Source organism: Halichoeres trimaculatus, unplaced genomic scaffold (genome assembly GCF_033239565.1).
Source record: "Halichoeres trimaculatus isolate MK-OKI-2021-1 unplaced genomic scaffold, fHalTri1.1 fHalTri1_scaffold_16, whole genome shotgun sequence".
Taxonomy (NCBI): Eukaryota; Metazoa; Chordata; class Actinopteri; order Labriformes; family Labridae; genus Halichoeres; species Halichoeres trimaculatus.
The window spans coordinates 11,552,089-11,568,300 of NW_027437194.1; the positions used below are offsets into that span (position 1 = coordinate 11,552,089).

Here is a 16,212-nt window from a genome sequence, read left to right on the forward strand (position 1 = left end):
GAAAGAAAGAAAGAAAGAAAGACAGGAAAAAAAAGAAAGAAAGAAAGAAAGAAAGAAAGAAAGAAAGAAAGAAAGAAAGAAAAAAAGAAAGAAAGAAAGAAAGAAAGAAAGAAAGAAAGAAAGAAAGAAAGAAAGAACATAAAAGATTATTATAATAACATTTGTAGAAAAACACAAAGTTTGAAGCATCAAATATGAAAAGGATGAAAATGGTTCAACAGGGGTTCCTTTATTCCTCTGAAGAAAAAGAAATGACTGATATGCACTATACATTCAGTGCAGTGATCTTTCTACTTTTCACCACTAGTTCTGTGTGAGGTGGCAGGTGCTCTATGGCTAAAACGTTGTAAGATTGCAGTTGAACAAAGTGGCCACAGGAGGGCACTATATCCTTACTTTTTTTTTTTTTATTTAGCTACATCTGCAACAGAAAAAGGTCTATTATTTATTTTACCTGCATGGGTGCAATAGTGGTGCTTTGACTTAGTACACAGATTTTCATTCACAACAGTTTCCACAAACACTGTGTCACTTGTGGATTTTATCATAACTTTTGTATGTTTCCTGTATCATTCATCCTGGTTTTGCAAACATACAATTAAACAGGGATTGATTAGCCTGTTAAAAATGTTGAAAATAAATTAAAAAAAAAAAAAAAAACAATGAAGAAACATGAAATTATCGTAGAGCCATTGCCACTTGGCCATTTCTTATCTCAGAACTTCTTTCATAAATGGACCTCAGGCAAAGTCTCATGTTCCTGGCATTGGCCCCAAAACCAGCTCCCTACTTTCCAGGGGGCTGAGGGCTGTTGCCCCAGAGCTGAGTATTTACAGATAACTGAACAATAAAGAATCAGAATTGCAGTCAATCTGCACGGTTATCCACATGATCAAGGAAATCTATAGTTGAGCTTTCAAGCCTCAAGCTATTACTATAAACTCCTTCACCTCTTGTACCATTGACAAGATAAGAAAGTAAAACATCGTGTGACAATTCACATTTTGATTTATTTCAAATAAAAAAGGACAACTTGATGTTTTTTGTGCACTTATCTTTATTGAAAAATTAAACACACTTTCTGTATAAATAGCATATCATTGTACAACACTGCTTGTTAAAATGTGCAGGAAGCAGGCAAACAGATGGACGGACGGACGGACTGACTGAACAAACTAACTAGAGCTGAAGAAAAAACTGTGTGACTGGAAAATGAACATGAAGACGATGAAGTCGTGCAGCTGATAGAGCAGGAGGCACACTCAGTGAAACAAATCAAACACAAACAGGTGGTGTTTGCTGCTTGATGAGTCTGACCTTTGAGGGAAGCAGTGGTTCAGGCAGGGCATGAGCAACAAGTCATGTCTGAGGGGTGGCGTCTCATGTCGAGCACAAGACCAGCACCTCTCTGTCTTGGCCTTTGATTAATGAGCCTGTCAGCAACTTTCATGGCTTCCCTCCATCATCCCTCCCTTCTGGAAGGACCTTTAGTATCAGGTCAAAGAGACGACCGAGCTGCCATCGACATGCGTCTACAAGACGGGCTGAGTATTGAGTTAGCGCATGGAAAAGGATGAGTAGGGACAGTAATGCTGCGGTTGATATATGTCGAAATAAATAACTGTAGGGAGCATGTAATGATGGCTGTTTCCTGTCCTGTGGAGCTTTATTCTTTGAGACATGTTTGACTTCATCTACATTTTACTTGAGCAGAGTACAGCCAGCAGCACTGTCTTGCTTAAGGGAACTTTGGCATTGAAGGAAGTCTGATGCAGGGATTGACCAAGTGGCTCTCAGAAAAAAAGAGAATAAATGACGTAATTAGTTAAAACTTAGATGCAGACTTTTAATTTACTGTAATATCATTTTTGTGATTTTCTGCTAACACTAAAATATTTTCTTGTAGGTTTCAAAATAAACCAAGATCCTCACAAATTCAGACTTTTTGAAGTTATTGCATGTCCGCTTCAACCAAAACTCAGTATTTGGTTTATCTTTCACAGGATAGAGTAATGAGGAAAAATATATATAGTGAAATAAATCCTGTCAGCAAATAAGGCAACCATCATTAAGAGAAGACAATAGCAAATGTGTAAGCCTTAATGTCTGAAACTGCAATGAAGGGGGTGGGCATCAGGTAAGACGATAGACAGCAAGCAAAAGAGGCTGCTTTTTTTTAATTTCCCCAATTTTTTTCTTTTTCTTTTTCATTTGTCAGATAGTGTACATTTTTTTGTCCATAGGGGTCGCCAAAGTCAACAGACACACAAGTCAACAAACTCCACACAGGAGCTTTAAAAAGACTTTTGTGGATGGATCTCTCTTATCTCATGCTTAGGAGTAAGATTTTTTTGTGTTTTAGTGCCCAAACCAAAAAAAAAAAAAAAAAAAAACAGCTGAATGTATTTCAAAATTTGCAAGTACCTCACTCTGTTTAAGGCAATGCATATAAGAGTTGACTGAAATGGCATTTAAGGGGATCCATTAGTCAAACAAGTGAGATATTGCCACAATTATGGGGGAATATTTGTATAGGATGTAGGGAGCAGGAACTGTGAGAAAGAGATACCAGAACATACATTGAAGTGTTGTGTTCAACCTACAGCCAACGCAGTTGACAGAGACTGGAGCCTGTGTACATGGGGCGTCTGCTCTGGTAGTTGAGCTTCAGAAAACAATGTTGAAAGTTTTTGTATTTTCTATAAAAACTTGGCTTCTGCTGGAGACGTCATGTTTTTTTTTCCTTCTCTCCACGTTCCTGCCTCCTCCTGCCTCTCTGGTGTAGTTGGCATGTTTACAGTTTAACACAGAAAACAAAAACTGTCATTTATGATACTGTCAGTCCTTAAAGGTTAGTTCCTTAACGGCGAGTTAGTCCACTGAGGGACGCACAGCAGCTCTTATCTGCCTGAAAGTCTGCTCTATTTCTCTCTGTCTTTTTAAAGCCTCTTGTGTCCCAAACACACACTTGCACACTCGTATCCTGATGCATCCTGAATTTTAAATCAAGCAGTAGCATGCAGATATCACCTGTACTGTGCCCATATTTCTACTTTTTAAAAATCTGTTGCAGCACTTTAAAGTCTTAGAAATCACGGTGTTTGAAAATGATTTCCACTTTCCCTTCAGATTTTAAAAAGAAGTTTAATCTGGTGATGTTTTTAAAAAAAAAAAAAAATCTAATTGTTGCTTTTAAAGCTCCAAATGACAGAGTATTAGATTTAATAAATTAATAGATAAGCTAATCTCCACAGTACATTACTAAGGCTGCACATCACTCTCTTCTTGGTCGACTTATTTTAGTTGTAGTATGTCAAAACCTTAAGGGTACATTGTGTACTATTAGCAGCATTTGGCAGAAAAGATTGGAATAAACATAAAGAGTGCGTTTAAATAAGTGTATAATCACCTGAACATTTTGTTTATGTTACTTCACTAAAAGGAGTGATTGATAGGTACTAGATATTTCTTTTTCTCCACACTGCATTGAATGCACTCTTTCACTTCTTGTGGTTTTTGGCCGAGGGAAATGTACTCAAACTGCTGATGAAAAGAGCAACAAAGCGTTGATTCCAGCCTGCTGTGAACTTACTCTTTAAAATCTAGACTTTGAATTAAGTGTCTTAGAGAAGCTAAGGCAGAAACCCATTAGACTCATCTCCATCTCCAACAGCTGATCTAAGTTTTTAAACTTCTTTTATCTTGTTTTTTTGTTTTTTTTTTACAGCAACTGAAAGGATTTAAAGAATGATGCAAATGCATCAGTTACAAAAATTTGTCTCTGTTTATTTTCTACAAGTTTCCAAAAAGCCATTACAAATTAGTTGAAAACAAATAAGAACAAGAAGCAGGTTGTGTGGCATTTTTCTAATCAGTTCATCCTGAATGATCAGTTGCGAGAACCTTTTATCTCCAGCCTCTCTTTTCTGTCTCGATATCATCCATGATCCGCCTGGGTGGCACGCAAAATCTGTTCACCTGTGCTGCCTGAGGCAAATTTAACATATAATGAAGTCTTTCCACTGACTATTTATGCCAACGTGCTGCTTTGACTAATCACTTGGCATTCAGTCAGTTCACGCAGTCAAGATCAATGCCCTCACCTTTTTTCTCTCACAGTATTTTCGGCAGCGTTTTCAGAAAACAAGGTCTTGCAAAACCACAACACACTTTCCTCCAAGTAATAGGGAACTGCTTAGAAATACGATACAGCTCTTAGAGCTAAGCTGTGGTTTGGAAATGGATGCATGAACCTGTTTGCAGAAACACAACCCAACTTTATAAAAAAATAAATAAAAAAAATCAATGTCAGAGCTGCGTACATCTCTGCTTTACGAGGGAAAAATCATTTCATACAGCGTGGGAAAAATATGTCAGTGGATGTTCTGTTTCCTTATTCTATCTTCAGCGGTTAGAGGATGGTGGAAAGTGTAACAGGGATTTTCCTGAAATAGATCTATAGATCATGCATGGTCAGGCACCATGGGTTCAAAGAATCCTGGATATGAGTATGACCTTAAAAGCTCTCCCGGCACATGCAAACATTTCCTGTTTTTATTCATTGAAGCTTGACATTTTGAAGATAGACAGTGGGGGGATATGTTATAAAAACAAAGAATAATTGTGGTGTGTGTTTTTTTTCTCCTCTCAGTTGTCAGCTGAATGATTCAGCAGTGTTTGACAGCGATTTCTCACAGAGCGGCTCTGTTGGCATTCTTCAGAAAGCCCAGACTGACGCTTCACTTCCTCCTGTCTCATACAGCTGCTCCCTTCATGACATTTACATTTGTCTTGATTCGCCGTCTCCTCAGTTTGAGCACATTTTTCCTTCTTTCATTCCTCTTTCAAACAGACACAACTTTCATTAAACACATGCGTACAAAGCACACATGCATGCAGAGAGCACTTCCATTAATTACTGAGATGAGTCCATGTTTCCACCTGCAGAGTAATGGAAGTCTCCAGAGTGACACATGGAGGAAGTTTGCCATGCTCCCTCTGAGAGGAAGCAAATCATCCCCACAACAACTATCACAGCTCATTTGTTACTTTAGTCACTCTCTCATTCTCATTCCCATTCCCTCTGCCTCTCTGTCTTTCACTCACTCCATCTCTCACTCTACCTGATTGCTTATCTTCTAATTGCTTTTCCATAACCCCATACAATGTGTGAGTGTGCGTGTGTGTATTTGCTGAATGTGCAAACATGTGTGGAAGAGCGTCACTGAAATCTTTGGCTGCGTCGTCCTCTAAATGTCTCATTACTCCCCTCATGGGCGTAATTGCTGCTCTGAGCACGGCTGCAGTAAGACCCCCAGGATGAATATAATTAAAAACTATGAAATTACAAAATAAAAGCATCAATTGTTATTCAGCAGGGTGAGCAGGTGAGGAGAGGCTGAGGGCTGCAGGATTAAATCTTAAGAGGAATTCCACACTACACTGACCAATCTAAAATCTGATCTTTTTCTCGACTTTAACGCAGAAGAAACCAACACACTATTGTGGTTCAAGTCCCTATGAGGAGTTTCTAAGTGATCTTGAAAAAGCCTCCCTTCCAGATACATGCCTGGTCATAATTCACAAGCTAAAGATGCTATGAGGAGGATCTGTTTTAATTGCACTCCCTTACCACCTTGTGGCCCTGAGTCTCCGCACACTGTCGTAAATTACTTTTAGCAAGGCGTGTGCTTGTTTTGGAATTTAATGGAGATCGGATCTAAACAAATTTGCTTTTTTCAAGACAACTTTTTACTGGATACATTTCACCAAGGTAAGGGACTTATCATTACAGTTACGTAGCGCTACAGTTTGAAACGTGACATCAAGCAGACTTTGTAGCCGCCGGCTATATGTTAGCGATATTGGCAGCCCAGTGCTCCAACATATCTGTAGGCTAACGTGATAACAAGAAAACACTGTCAGTTTGTATGTAGTTTAGTAGCTGTTTATATTTAGCTCAGCTGGCAGCCCGGTGCTCTAAGACATGTCCATAATGTGTAACGTTAGTGAATCCTGGTTATGTCCTGCCAGTCATCTACTAATCAGAGCTAACGAAACCTCACTCTTCATTTTATTGATAGACTCTCAAGTTTAAACAGACCACTGCAGAACAACTGCTGCATCTGGGTTGAACACTGGACACCATCACAAACAGCTTAGCCCCTGTGTTATAGAGTGATACAGCCCGAGCTAAAGGCTAATTAACCGCTTCAGCCAAAACCCTTTCAATCAGCCAATTTTTATCATTTCCTGTGATGACTGTAACTGTGGTGATTTCTACTGCTGTTGATTGAAATAAAATGAATTATGAATTTGTTCAATCAATCAATCTTTCATTTACTATAAACTGCTTCCAAAAAATCTTAAGGGAGGATAGATGTTAAATTGAAGGGAAATATAGGCACATAAGACCTAATTTTGAAAATGTTATCAAAATGTCGAAACATAGGGCTGACCCCATAAAAAATAAGAGACCTGATCTCAATTCATTTGCTTCAAAACAAACACACGCCTCACAAGAGTCACGTCCTCACACCAGTGGGTGCAAGTGCTCATGGGAAACTGTATTTATCCTGGGAAAACACTCAATCAACAGTAAAATGTTGGCATTTCAACTAAAGCATTTTTAAAAATGGTCCACCATGTCTTCCCTGCATCCACAGAGTCACTGGGCAGCATGTTATCTTGAGAAACTACACTCACGAGAGTCCATGGACATGCACACTAATGAGCGCCCCAGGCAGGAAGTGCCAACTCCAATTTTGTGGTACCTGAAGCAGCAACCCTACAGTTTAAGTTAAATTCTTATAGACTGAGCTTTACATGCCCCCCACAGGTTCATGCAGACTAGTTCAAGGTTAACACTCCTCACTGTGGCTGTTCACCTGCATCTGGTGATTAAGGGAGGGCTTTAATGGTGAAGTAGCTCCAATAAATTGAACAGAATCGTCAGCTAGGCTTGACCGCAGTAAAGTTTTGAATTTTACTATCATTATGGAAGAATGGAACAGCAGCCCCAGTGAGATTTCAGGCAAACACCTCAGAGTTTTAATGTAAAATGTGCTGAACACAGTTGATCGTGCCGTGTTGGTAAAAAGCCCAAATTTTGTCAGTAGTAGCAATCTGATTGTAAAATTGGCTGTGATGGAACAAAAAAGTACATCACTCAGAGGGAGGGATGGATGGAAGTAAGTTTGAGCTAGATGAGATGAAGCAGTAACTTTTTTTTCTTTTTAACAGTGAAGGACAGGCGTCTCGTTTGAGAAATGGACACGTTGAAATGTAAAAACCCTTTTTACATGGAGCTGGCTAAATGTGGACATAGCAAGTAACAAAACAGCTATAGATTGAAAGGATGCTCATGTTGAAGTGTCATCAAATGAAAGCATGTGAAGTGTGTTTTGTCAGTCTGTGGTTTCATCCGTCTTTGTGAAAAGGTGGTAAAATATGGGAGAGTCCTGTCTCGTCAGGGTGGCCTCAGTTATCATCGCCTCTGAAATATATCACTATATGTTGATAAAGGTTAGGGGTTTTATAATTCATACAGGTTCATTAAGTGTACAGTATATATATATGCATCTGTATCTACATTTGTTCATTTTTACATTTACAAAGTAAGCATGTGTCAGTCTCAGATGGATTCTCTCACATTGAAGGAAAAAATGAATAAAATCAACTAACCATGAGATGCCAGAGTGCTACGAGGAGTTTCAGTGGGTTGAACTGTTTTTAGTCCACAATGTCAAACACTGAGAGGACAAACAGAAGGTTTCACCACTTTCCATTTAGTGCATAAGGTCTCACAGTGGGGAGGTAACAAGTTGAGGAGAATCCTGAACGAAGTCCAGAGTAATACCTTGTAAATTAGGAAATCCAAACACAAGGGAGGGTTTATGAAGAAGAAGAAGAAGAAGAAGGGCTCAGAGATCAGATGGTGGTTTGTTTAAGTCTTAAACAGTTGTGCCTTTAACTCATCAAACACTCTTATTTCCTTCTCGTGGTGCCATCATTATCTCCTGCTCTCCTGCTCCTCTCAGCTATAGGGCCACATTAAACTCCGTCACCAGGAAGTCCACGTAATCCCTCTCTTTGGTCTTGAAGGCCTCGGCAATGATCCGTGCAGCGTCCCTGTGCTCACGGCCCCTCATGGAAACCCCATTTACCTCCAGGATCACCTGACCCACCTTCAGCTGACCGCAGTTATGAGCCGAGCCACCTCTCTGAGTAGGAGACACAAAGAGAGATGCAGAGAAATGAAAATGAGGACAGGACTATTTGTTGTCAGAAGTCTCCAAAAAGTGTGTGGATTGTGGCAAAACTTGCAGGGTTTGTGTGATAGAGAGTAGAAATCATCACAAAAATATTAAAGGTTGAAAAATTGTAGCTCTTCAAAAAATAACCCAAATTCCAGGTTCAAGATGTTTTTACTTGCTTCTGCAGCCCGAGGCCCTGCAGAGAGTTTTACACAAGTCTGAAATCTGAGAATTGTTCAAGAAAAAACTTCTCTTAGTGCCCAAGCTTAAATTTAAACAGATTCCCATAAATAGGTCAGTGACTTTATTAGCATACAGGAACAGAGACAGATTAAACACAGGAAAACACTTAAAGAGACATAAAAAATACACACTCCCGAATCCTCAGAGCACATTTCAGACTCATGGGGTAAACGTATGCAGACTCATGTCTTTAGAGAGAAGCGGATGATCAACCAAATTAAACACACGTCCCCTGGCTACTCCTTCTTGTGGCAGTAAGATCCTCTCTCATTTCACGTGATTAGAAAAAAATGTTTGTACTGTCAGCTTGACATGCACAGAGCACATTTCATGTGACATCTCAGCTTGTTGGCAGTGAAATCAAACACTCCCAGAAGAAGCAGCAGACTGCTGTCCCACAACGCCCCAAATGCTGGAATAGTATCAGTTCAAGTGTCTCTGCCACACAGGCTGAACCGCTGCAAAGAGGCATTTAGCCCTAGAGCAGAGTAAGGATGTGAGCACCCTGTGCTCTGAAGAATCACTCCAAAAAGAGATCATCAGAACACTTAATGCCAGCCAGAATAAGAGGCCGTATTTGTCCACTTTATCTGCTTCTCTCTAAAGGTCAAACACTCTGAAGACAAATAAAAGTCATGGCTGGTCTTTCTTCACTTGGAACGTGTCAACGACCTACAGCAGCACTGCAGGTTTTGCACTCTTAAAATCATTTTGTGTTTGAATTAAGACCATATAATTTGAGGAGTTTTCACCCAGTGTCAAGGCAGCATCTGCTACTTTCTTTGCTTTCTTCTATATTTCCAAAACAGGCCAACAAATCCTCATCCCTCTGTATTTAGTTTGCTTTATTTAAGGCCTGTGTCCACTAAAAGGAGTTTTTGTGTGTGTCTGCAGCTCCTACACTCTGTACAAAAACATACAGTTAACCACTCTCAGTAATTTGGCTTCTTGGTGCTGAAACCCTCCCAGTGTCCACTGCTGTGTGTTTTTTTATTTGTTTTTTTTAATTGATTCATGATAACACAAAAAATACAAGAAATATATATAAAAGTATGATACAAAAAAACAAAATATGTCTCAAAATAATGAAAAGGAGCAGAGGGAAGTCTGTCGCTGTGCTCACAGCTGAAAACGGTTCACCTTATGAAACACCATGTTCATGCCATTTCTCTATCACCAACCAATCAAAGTCAAGACAAGGCAGGAACAAAGATATTAACTTTGTCCACTGCAGTAGTGGAGATTGTACGATGGAGAAACTAGCTACATTTTTTATCTAAACATTACAGTTTTCAAGCCTGAAGCTTGTGCTAAAGCTACAAGATGATTTTAATCAATTTTTTCAAAATTCCATTGATAAAAAACAAAATAAAGTAAGTTCCATGGAACAAAATCTATAATCCAGCAACAATAAGTGCAGATGAAAAGTGCTCCGGAGAAGCAGGTGCTGCCACCTCAAAAAAACAAACAAAAAAATAAACAAGGCACACCTTAAAACTCTGTTAGTCATGTTGAATTTCTGATAAAACTGATCTGCATTTTGAAAATCTGAATAATAATAAGTCTGTCCATCAAACTGGATTTTGGTTTCAGACTGAGAGCCTGCCTTTCTTTCCAATCCAAAATGAGACTGTGGCCTTGCACTTTTACGTCAGTCCTGGATGACAGTGAAATCTTGTGTAAACATGACTCTTCTCAGAGCTTACATGCTATGGAAACTGAGGTTTATCCCTAATTTCAAAGCTCTCACTTGTTGGTCTTCAATGTATGCATATGGAATAAAACACGGGTGAATTGTTATCACTAAGTCTTTTTAGGTCCCGCACTATTTTGAAACTACATCAGGCAGAAGAGTACGGGAACTTAAAACCTTTGGTTCCAGGAACTTTTTTAACTATCAGCCCCAGAGATCAAAATTGTAGTGGGGAGAACTAAAGTTTGCTACTATGGATGTTGTGCTTTTTCTCTTGTGCTGTTTTAATGAAATTCAACCACCTCTTGTTGTTATGTTTGTATGTATGGTCGCTCTTTGTTTGACTGAACCTTAATTGTGCTGGTGTCTGTCTTGACCTGGACATTCTTCGAAAATATCTTTATTCTCAATGTTTTTCTCCAGGTTCCAAGAGTTAATTTCTTGAGGCAAATGGCAAAAAGGGTCAGTTACTGGTGACATTAAATTTAACAGGATGTTTTTTGAGACCCCTGCAGCTTGCAGAAAAAAAATGCCCATGATGCTTTGCCTAAATATAATTTGACACAAGTGTAACCCAGGTGGAAAACCGTTATATTTCTCCTTTTCATTCCTTTTAATCACAGCCTCAGTGTGGTTTCGATCATTACGTTGTCGTCGTGACGTAAGCCGTCGTTACGTCATCACATGGTTAAGCGCGGCCAACAGGTACGGCTTTAACCGGTAAGCTTGAACACAGTACGGGGAGAGCGAGCTGAAGCACACACGAGACGGACGCTGCAGGTAAATGCACCATGCATATCGTCTTTTAATGTCAACTTTTCAGTCTCTGATACTAACATGCAACCAAACTGTAAATACACATATGCTACACAAGGGACAAACACCTGAGCTTTGTCAAGCTCTTTCAGTTTGCCTGCATTTTATCATCTTGATAGAGTTATAGCTGGTGACAGCTATAAAAATATGAAATACCTTTCTATAGAAAAAGTCACTTCTCATGCTGATGGTCTTGACTACTTATGAAGCTTATATACAGACATCAGTGTTAAATTATGTCTATTCATTTTCAGTTAAAACCACTTACCGGAGTAAGTAAAAAATTTCCATCTGTATGTCTAAAAGAAACGGAGGGCATCTACTATTTTTTTTTCCACTTTAATGGGAAACTTTTTCTTCACACAAACACAGTAACGCCACTATAAAAGGACCCAGGTCCCATCCTCTGATGGTTTTATCACCAAAAAAGAAGCACTCTCCTGCTTCCTCTGGGCCTGTTCCATCCTCTAACTTTGCCAGACTCCCCTGACCTCATTCTGGGCAACTTACAAGGCTTATAACCCCAGCAGCGCCTCACTCACAGGGACTGCATCATCACCTCTCTTATTTACTGAGCCAACAACAATTACCCCGAGCCAGTGCAGGAGTTGGTTGTCATGATGGGAAGATGGTGGTGATAACGGGCTGTCGCTTCAGGAGAGGTGATGGGAGCTGATAATGAGCAGCAGCAGCTTACTCATCTGTACTTCATCCTCGGCGGGCATGATTGAAGCGACCTGAGGAGAGTGCCCTCACGCATCATGACTCCACTGGGCTCACTTCTGTGAGTGCTGTGACACTGGGTTGTGTTGGGCTCTGGTTTTGATGTGTTGCTGTAATGTCTATCAGAATCCACTCCTTGGACAGAAAAACACTCATATGTTTTCTCTCCCAAAGAAAACACATCACTCAGAAACATGGACCTGGATGTGGAAAGAAGTGAGTTTGTGTCTCTGCCTTGCTTGAGGCCTTAATAATATGGAGTTAGCTTTTTTTTCTCACTCCCCAGAATGTTTTCACAGCTCACTTTCCCCATAAAACTGAACACGCAGAAAAACAGCTTCCATGTCTGTAAACAACTGACCTCCAGGCTGATATGTTATTAATGCTTCTGAATCACTGAAAAGCTATGAGTGTTATTGTTCAGGGATGTAACAGTGGTGTGATTTAACTCCTGACCTTGTCTCATCTGCGATTGATCAGGTTTGATCCCCAGCAAACCGAATCCATATTAAAACTGTGCAATTTCAAGCATGTAGAAGGATTATTCACGACTGGGCAATAATTGCAACATGATTAAAATTTCAGTCTGCTTGGCTGAATGGTTTTAATTCAGTTTAACTGTTCAAATGAGCTCATAAAACGAACTGAACCTTGTTTCAGGCTGCTGCACTCAACCACCTCATGTCTGCGCCCCTTAAAACCAACGCCACAGGGGGAGCGATCTCATCTCACTGCAATATTCAATGGAAATCCCCAGCACTCTCTTTTTTATTAGGCTCTAGGTCCTCTGCAATTTAGAGACTTTGGTTAACGGTGAACTCATTTCACTGGAGGGAATTACTTTCTGGGTCTGTGTACTTTTGTCACATACATTCCTTGGTCGTGGTGAAGTTTAGTGTCTCACAAGATAAAATGGAAATATCATAAAATGTATGCATAGCTGCAGGGCTGGTAGCCAAATATGTCAACGCACAGGATATGTTTCATAGCCCTTATCAGCAAGAAGAGGCTACACTGCAACAAAATCACTCTCAGCTAATACATTCAGTTAACACTACGATTACTTTCATATCTGTAATATGTTTTCTTTTCTATCTAACAATATATTTATTAGAAAAATCAGACACGTCTTGTCTCAGAACGATGTTGAGAAACTACTCCATGCTTATGTCTCTACCAGGTTGGACTACTGCAACTCTCCCTTATCAGGCTGTCCAAACAAGTCTATAATGACTCTGCAGCTGAGGAACTGACCAAGATCAGGAGGAAAGAGGACATCTCTCCATTGTTGGCATCTCTAAATTGGCTACTAGGGGTGGGAGAAAAAAAATCAAAAATCGATATATTGGGATTTTTTGTTTGACAATATCAAAATTGAGATTCTTTGTCAAAAAAGCAAGATTTTTATAAACTGGTTGGGAAAAAGTCACTGAAATCCCAATTTTAATTGAATCAGCACCCCAAAAACCATAATAAAATCGAATCACGAGAGCAGCATATTGTCCAAGCCCTACTGAAACATTTTTCTTCTGACTTACAAAGCTCATAATAGCATTGGGCCATCCTATCTGAAAGAGCTCACGGTTCTGAATTATCCATCTAGGTCGATGTATTCTCACCGTCAGGCCTGCTCGTTGTACTTAGGGTCTCTAAAAGTAGTATGGGAGGTTGAGCCTCAGTTTTCAGGCTCCTCCTCTTTGGAATCATCTACCAGTTGAGGTCCAAGGCAGACCCCATCTCTACTTTTAGGAGTAGACTTCAAACTTTCCTCTTTGATAAAGCTTAAAGTCAGAGCTGAATCAGGTCTGAACCAGCTCTTAGCTATGCTGCTATAGGTTTAGACTGTTGGGGGAAACTGACACAAAAGGCTCCTGTTTCCCTCTCTCCTCTGTTCGTCAGCCTAACTTCTGATCTTTATGTCTCACCATTCATCTCTCTGGAAGTCTCTGAGTTTGTCATACTGCTGTGAACCTGTTAGATTCCAGCTGCAAATGCTTTTTACAGTCTCCCCATCTGGTTGTGGTTGAGGTTTCATTTTTTTCCTAACCATTGTAACTGGCTAAATGCTGCAAAGTGCTGTACTCATGGTGGGTTAAGATTAAACAAGACTTCTTATCTTGTCTTGATGTTGGGTTTCTGTTAATAAAATCAAATTTTATTACCATTCACATGTCTAGACCCATTAATGTTAACGGAAGGGTCTTGAGATAACATTTGTTATGATTTGCTGCTATACAAATAAAGACTGATTGATATTTTTCTTATTGTGAAAGCTGACATATAAAAAGATCTCATCATTCTGAGGTGTTTTAAAGGGGCTTATCAGAATGATCAGCTTAGGAATGAAACTATGTATTTTTTTTTTAATTTGTCCTTATCACTGGAACAGCCACCAAATGTTAAATTATCATAACCACCCACAGGCCCAGACCTCTAATTACACATCTGTACCAATCCTTTCTCCCCTCATTATCAACATTGCTCAGTTTTTTCTTTTAACTGTCACTCACACTCTCTGTCCATTCTCCCCTAGCACTCTTTGATTTTGAATGTGCTGATTTCCAATCCTTTCAGGCCTCCCTTCGCAATCACCAGAGCTTTTCTTATTTCAATCACCACCTCTGTTGAGTGGGAGGCAGAGAGAAAGCTTTGAAAAGAGTATCAGTTTTAGTCTGCAGCTACCTGCTGCTCTGATCTGTAAATTGTAAATCCCTGGTGTCTGTGGTTAGAAAATGATTAGTACCACAGACAGTCCTGAGCTAATGTGAGGCTCTGTTGACTTGCAAATTGTCATGATAGACAGATAAATGCACACCCAGTCACTGCAGGAGCTTTTTTTCTGGCATGACTAACCTGTCATTTCTATCTAGGCTGTCAATATTTGGATTCCAGTTTGCATAGCCTAAAGGCAGAATTTTTGGTATTTTTCTGCAGACATGCTTCAAATACAAACTCTGTCACTGAAATAAGCTAGAATGAGACATTGCTTAAGGATCTCCAAGAAGAAATTCCTTCAACTTTCAAGTGCAACTCTTTAGTTTAGGTAAATCTCCTTTCATAGTGCTGCTGCTGATTCTGCCTGTTGTTCCCACACATCAACGTTAAGCCAACTGCTCATACATTAAAGTTATGGCAGGGAATTGCCAGTATTGAAGGCTATAAATGTGGCAATAATCTGTATGAGAGCCACGCTGAAGGAAAAAAAAAAGCAGCAATCTCACTGCAACTTTATCTTGAGAGTTACTCCAAAGCCTTCTAGGATATAAAATCCCACCTGGAATTTCAGCATGAGGTAAAAGTGATTCAGGAAAAACATGAAGGATGGAGGAAAGATTTACTGCTCACATAATTTGGATTACAAATGTATCAAACAAATGTAGCTAACTTTGGCCAATCCCAATTTAGGTGCTAATGATAAAATACTATGATGCGATAAAGTCTGATTCCATATATTTTCTCAGGGAACCAAACTATTCTCCATCACAGTTAAATTTAAATTACAGGTTAATACTGTGCTTCATCGCACTCTTTTAATGAGGATAAATTATCTGGGCTACTTTTCAACCAAAAATAATAAAGTGTGTGTGTGTGTGTGTGTGTGTGTGTGTGTGTGTGTGTGTGTGTGTGTGTGTGTGTGTGTGTGTGTGTGTGTGTGTGTGTGTGTGTGTGCGTAATCACTGGAAATTAAACAATTTGCCAAAGGCTACCTTATTTGTTTTATTCCATTAATTCTGTGACTGGGAGTGATGGGATGTAAGAGCCCTCAGAGGCAGATGATAAGCTGTTTGTGTGAGATTGTTTCCAGCCCAATTTGAGCTACGAAACAATCTTTTTTTTTTTTTTTTTTGCCATTGCCTTCAGCCTTATCTTCTGCCATAATTATTTAAATGTGAAATGTAAATTCAGATGTGACGAGAACTAAACTTTACGTCAGTCCAGCAGTCTGTCAATCACCATAGCTCATCAATATGCTGTAACACTAGCAAAACATATTAATCCTTTTTGCTTTTCCCAAAGCCCTGGAGCTCCTCTTTGTACCAGTCTTGGCCCAGCATATGGTTGAGATGTTACATGCCTGATCAACGTTTAAGCCCTTTCCCACCAAGCAGTTTAGTTTGTGTTTGTCTGAGTACGACATTTTAAAACTAGGACAGGTCCCCAAATTACCAATCCATACCGTCCCACTTTTTAGTCCCCTGTGTTGGGGTGCCAGACATCCCAATCCAACAACAGTAGGTGGAGCTACAACACTGCAGTCCATTGATTGGTCAAAAGAAGAATTACTTCCTGTGTGACAGATTTTCAGCTGTATTTCTCCCTAAAACAAAGCTTGATTGTTCTTTGTTACAAAGAGCCACATGACAGTCACTAAGAAGACAAATTGCTGGATGTCTTCAAGGGTAGCTCTGATCTTTGTTTACTGTGTCACACTTCTCTTCTTCACTGGATTTATCAGTGAGGCACAATGTTTTTTGCGCAGCT

The 16,212-nt window shown here is 39.6% G+C and overlaps 1 protein-coding gene across 1 annotated transcript in view; it reads right to left on the reverse strand.

Moving 5' to 3' along the window:
- Positions 1-3,171: 3,171 nt before the first annotated feature.
- Positions 3,172-16,212, reverse strand: part of whrna (whirlin a) — a 193,196-nt gene continuing 180,155 nt past the window's right edge. Inside the window, exon 12 of the mRNA XM_074690346.1 lies at positions 3,172-8,222. Within this exon, the coding sequence (XP_074546447.1) occupies positions 8,040-8,222 (183 nt within the window). The 3' untranslated portion in view covers positions 3,172-8,039. The remainder of the gene's footprint in view (positions 8,223-16,212) is intronic.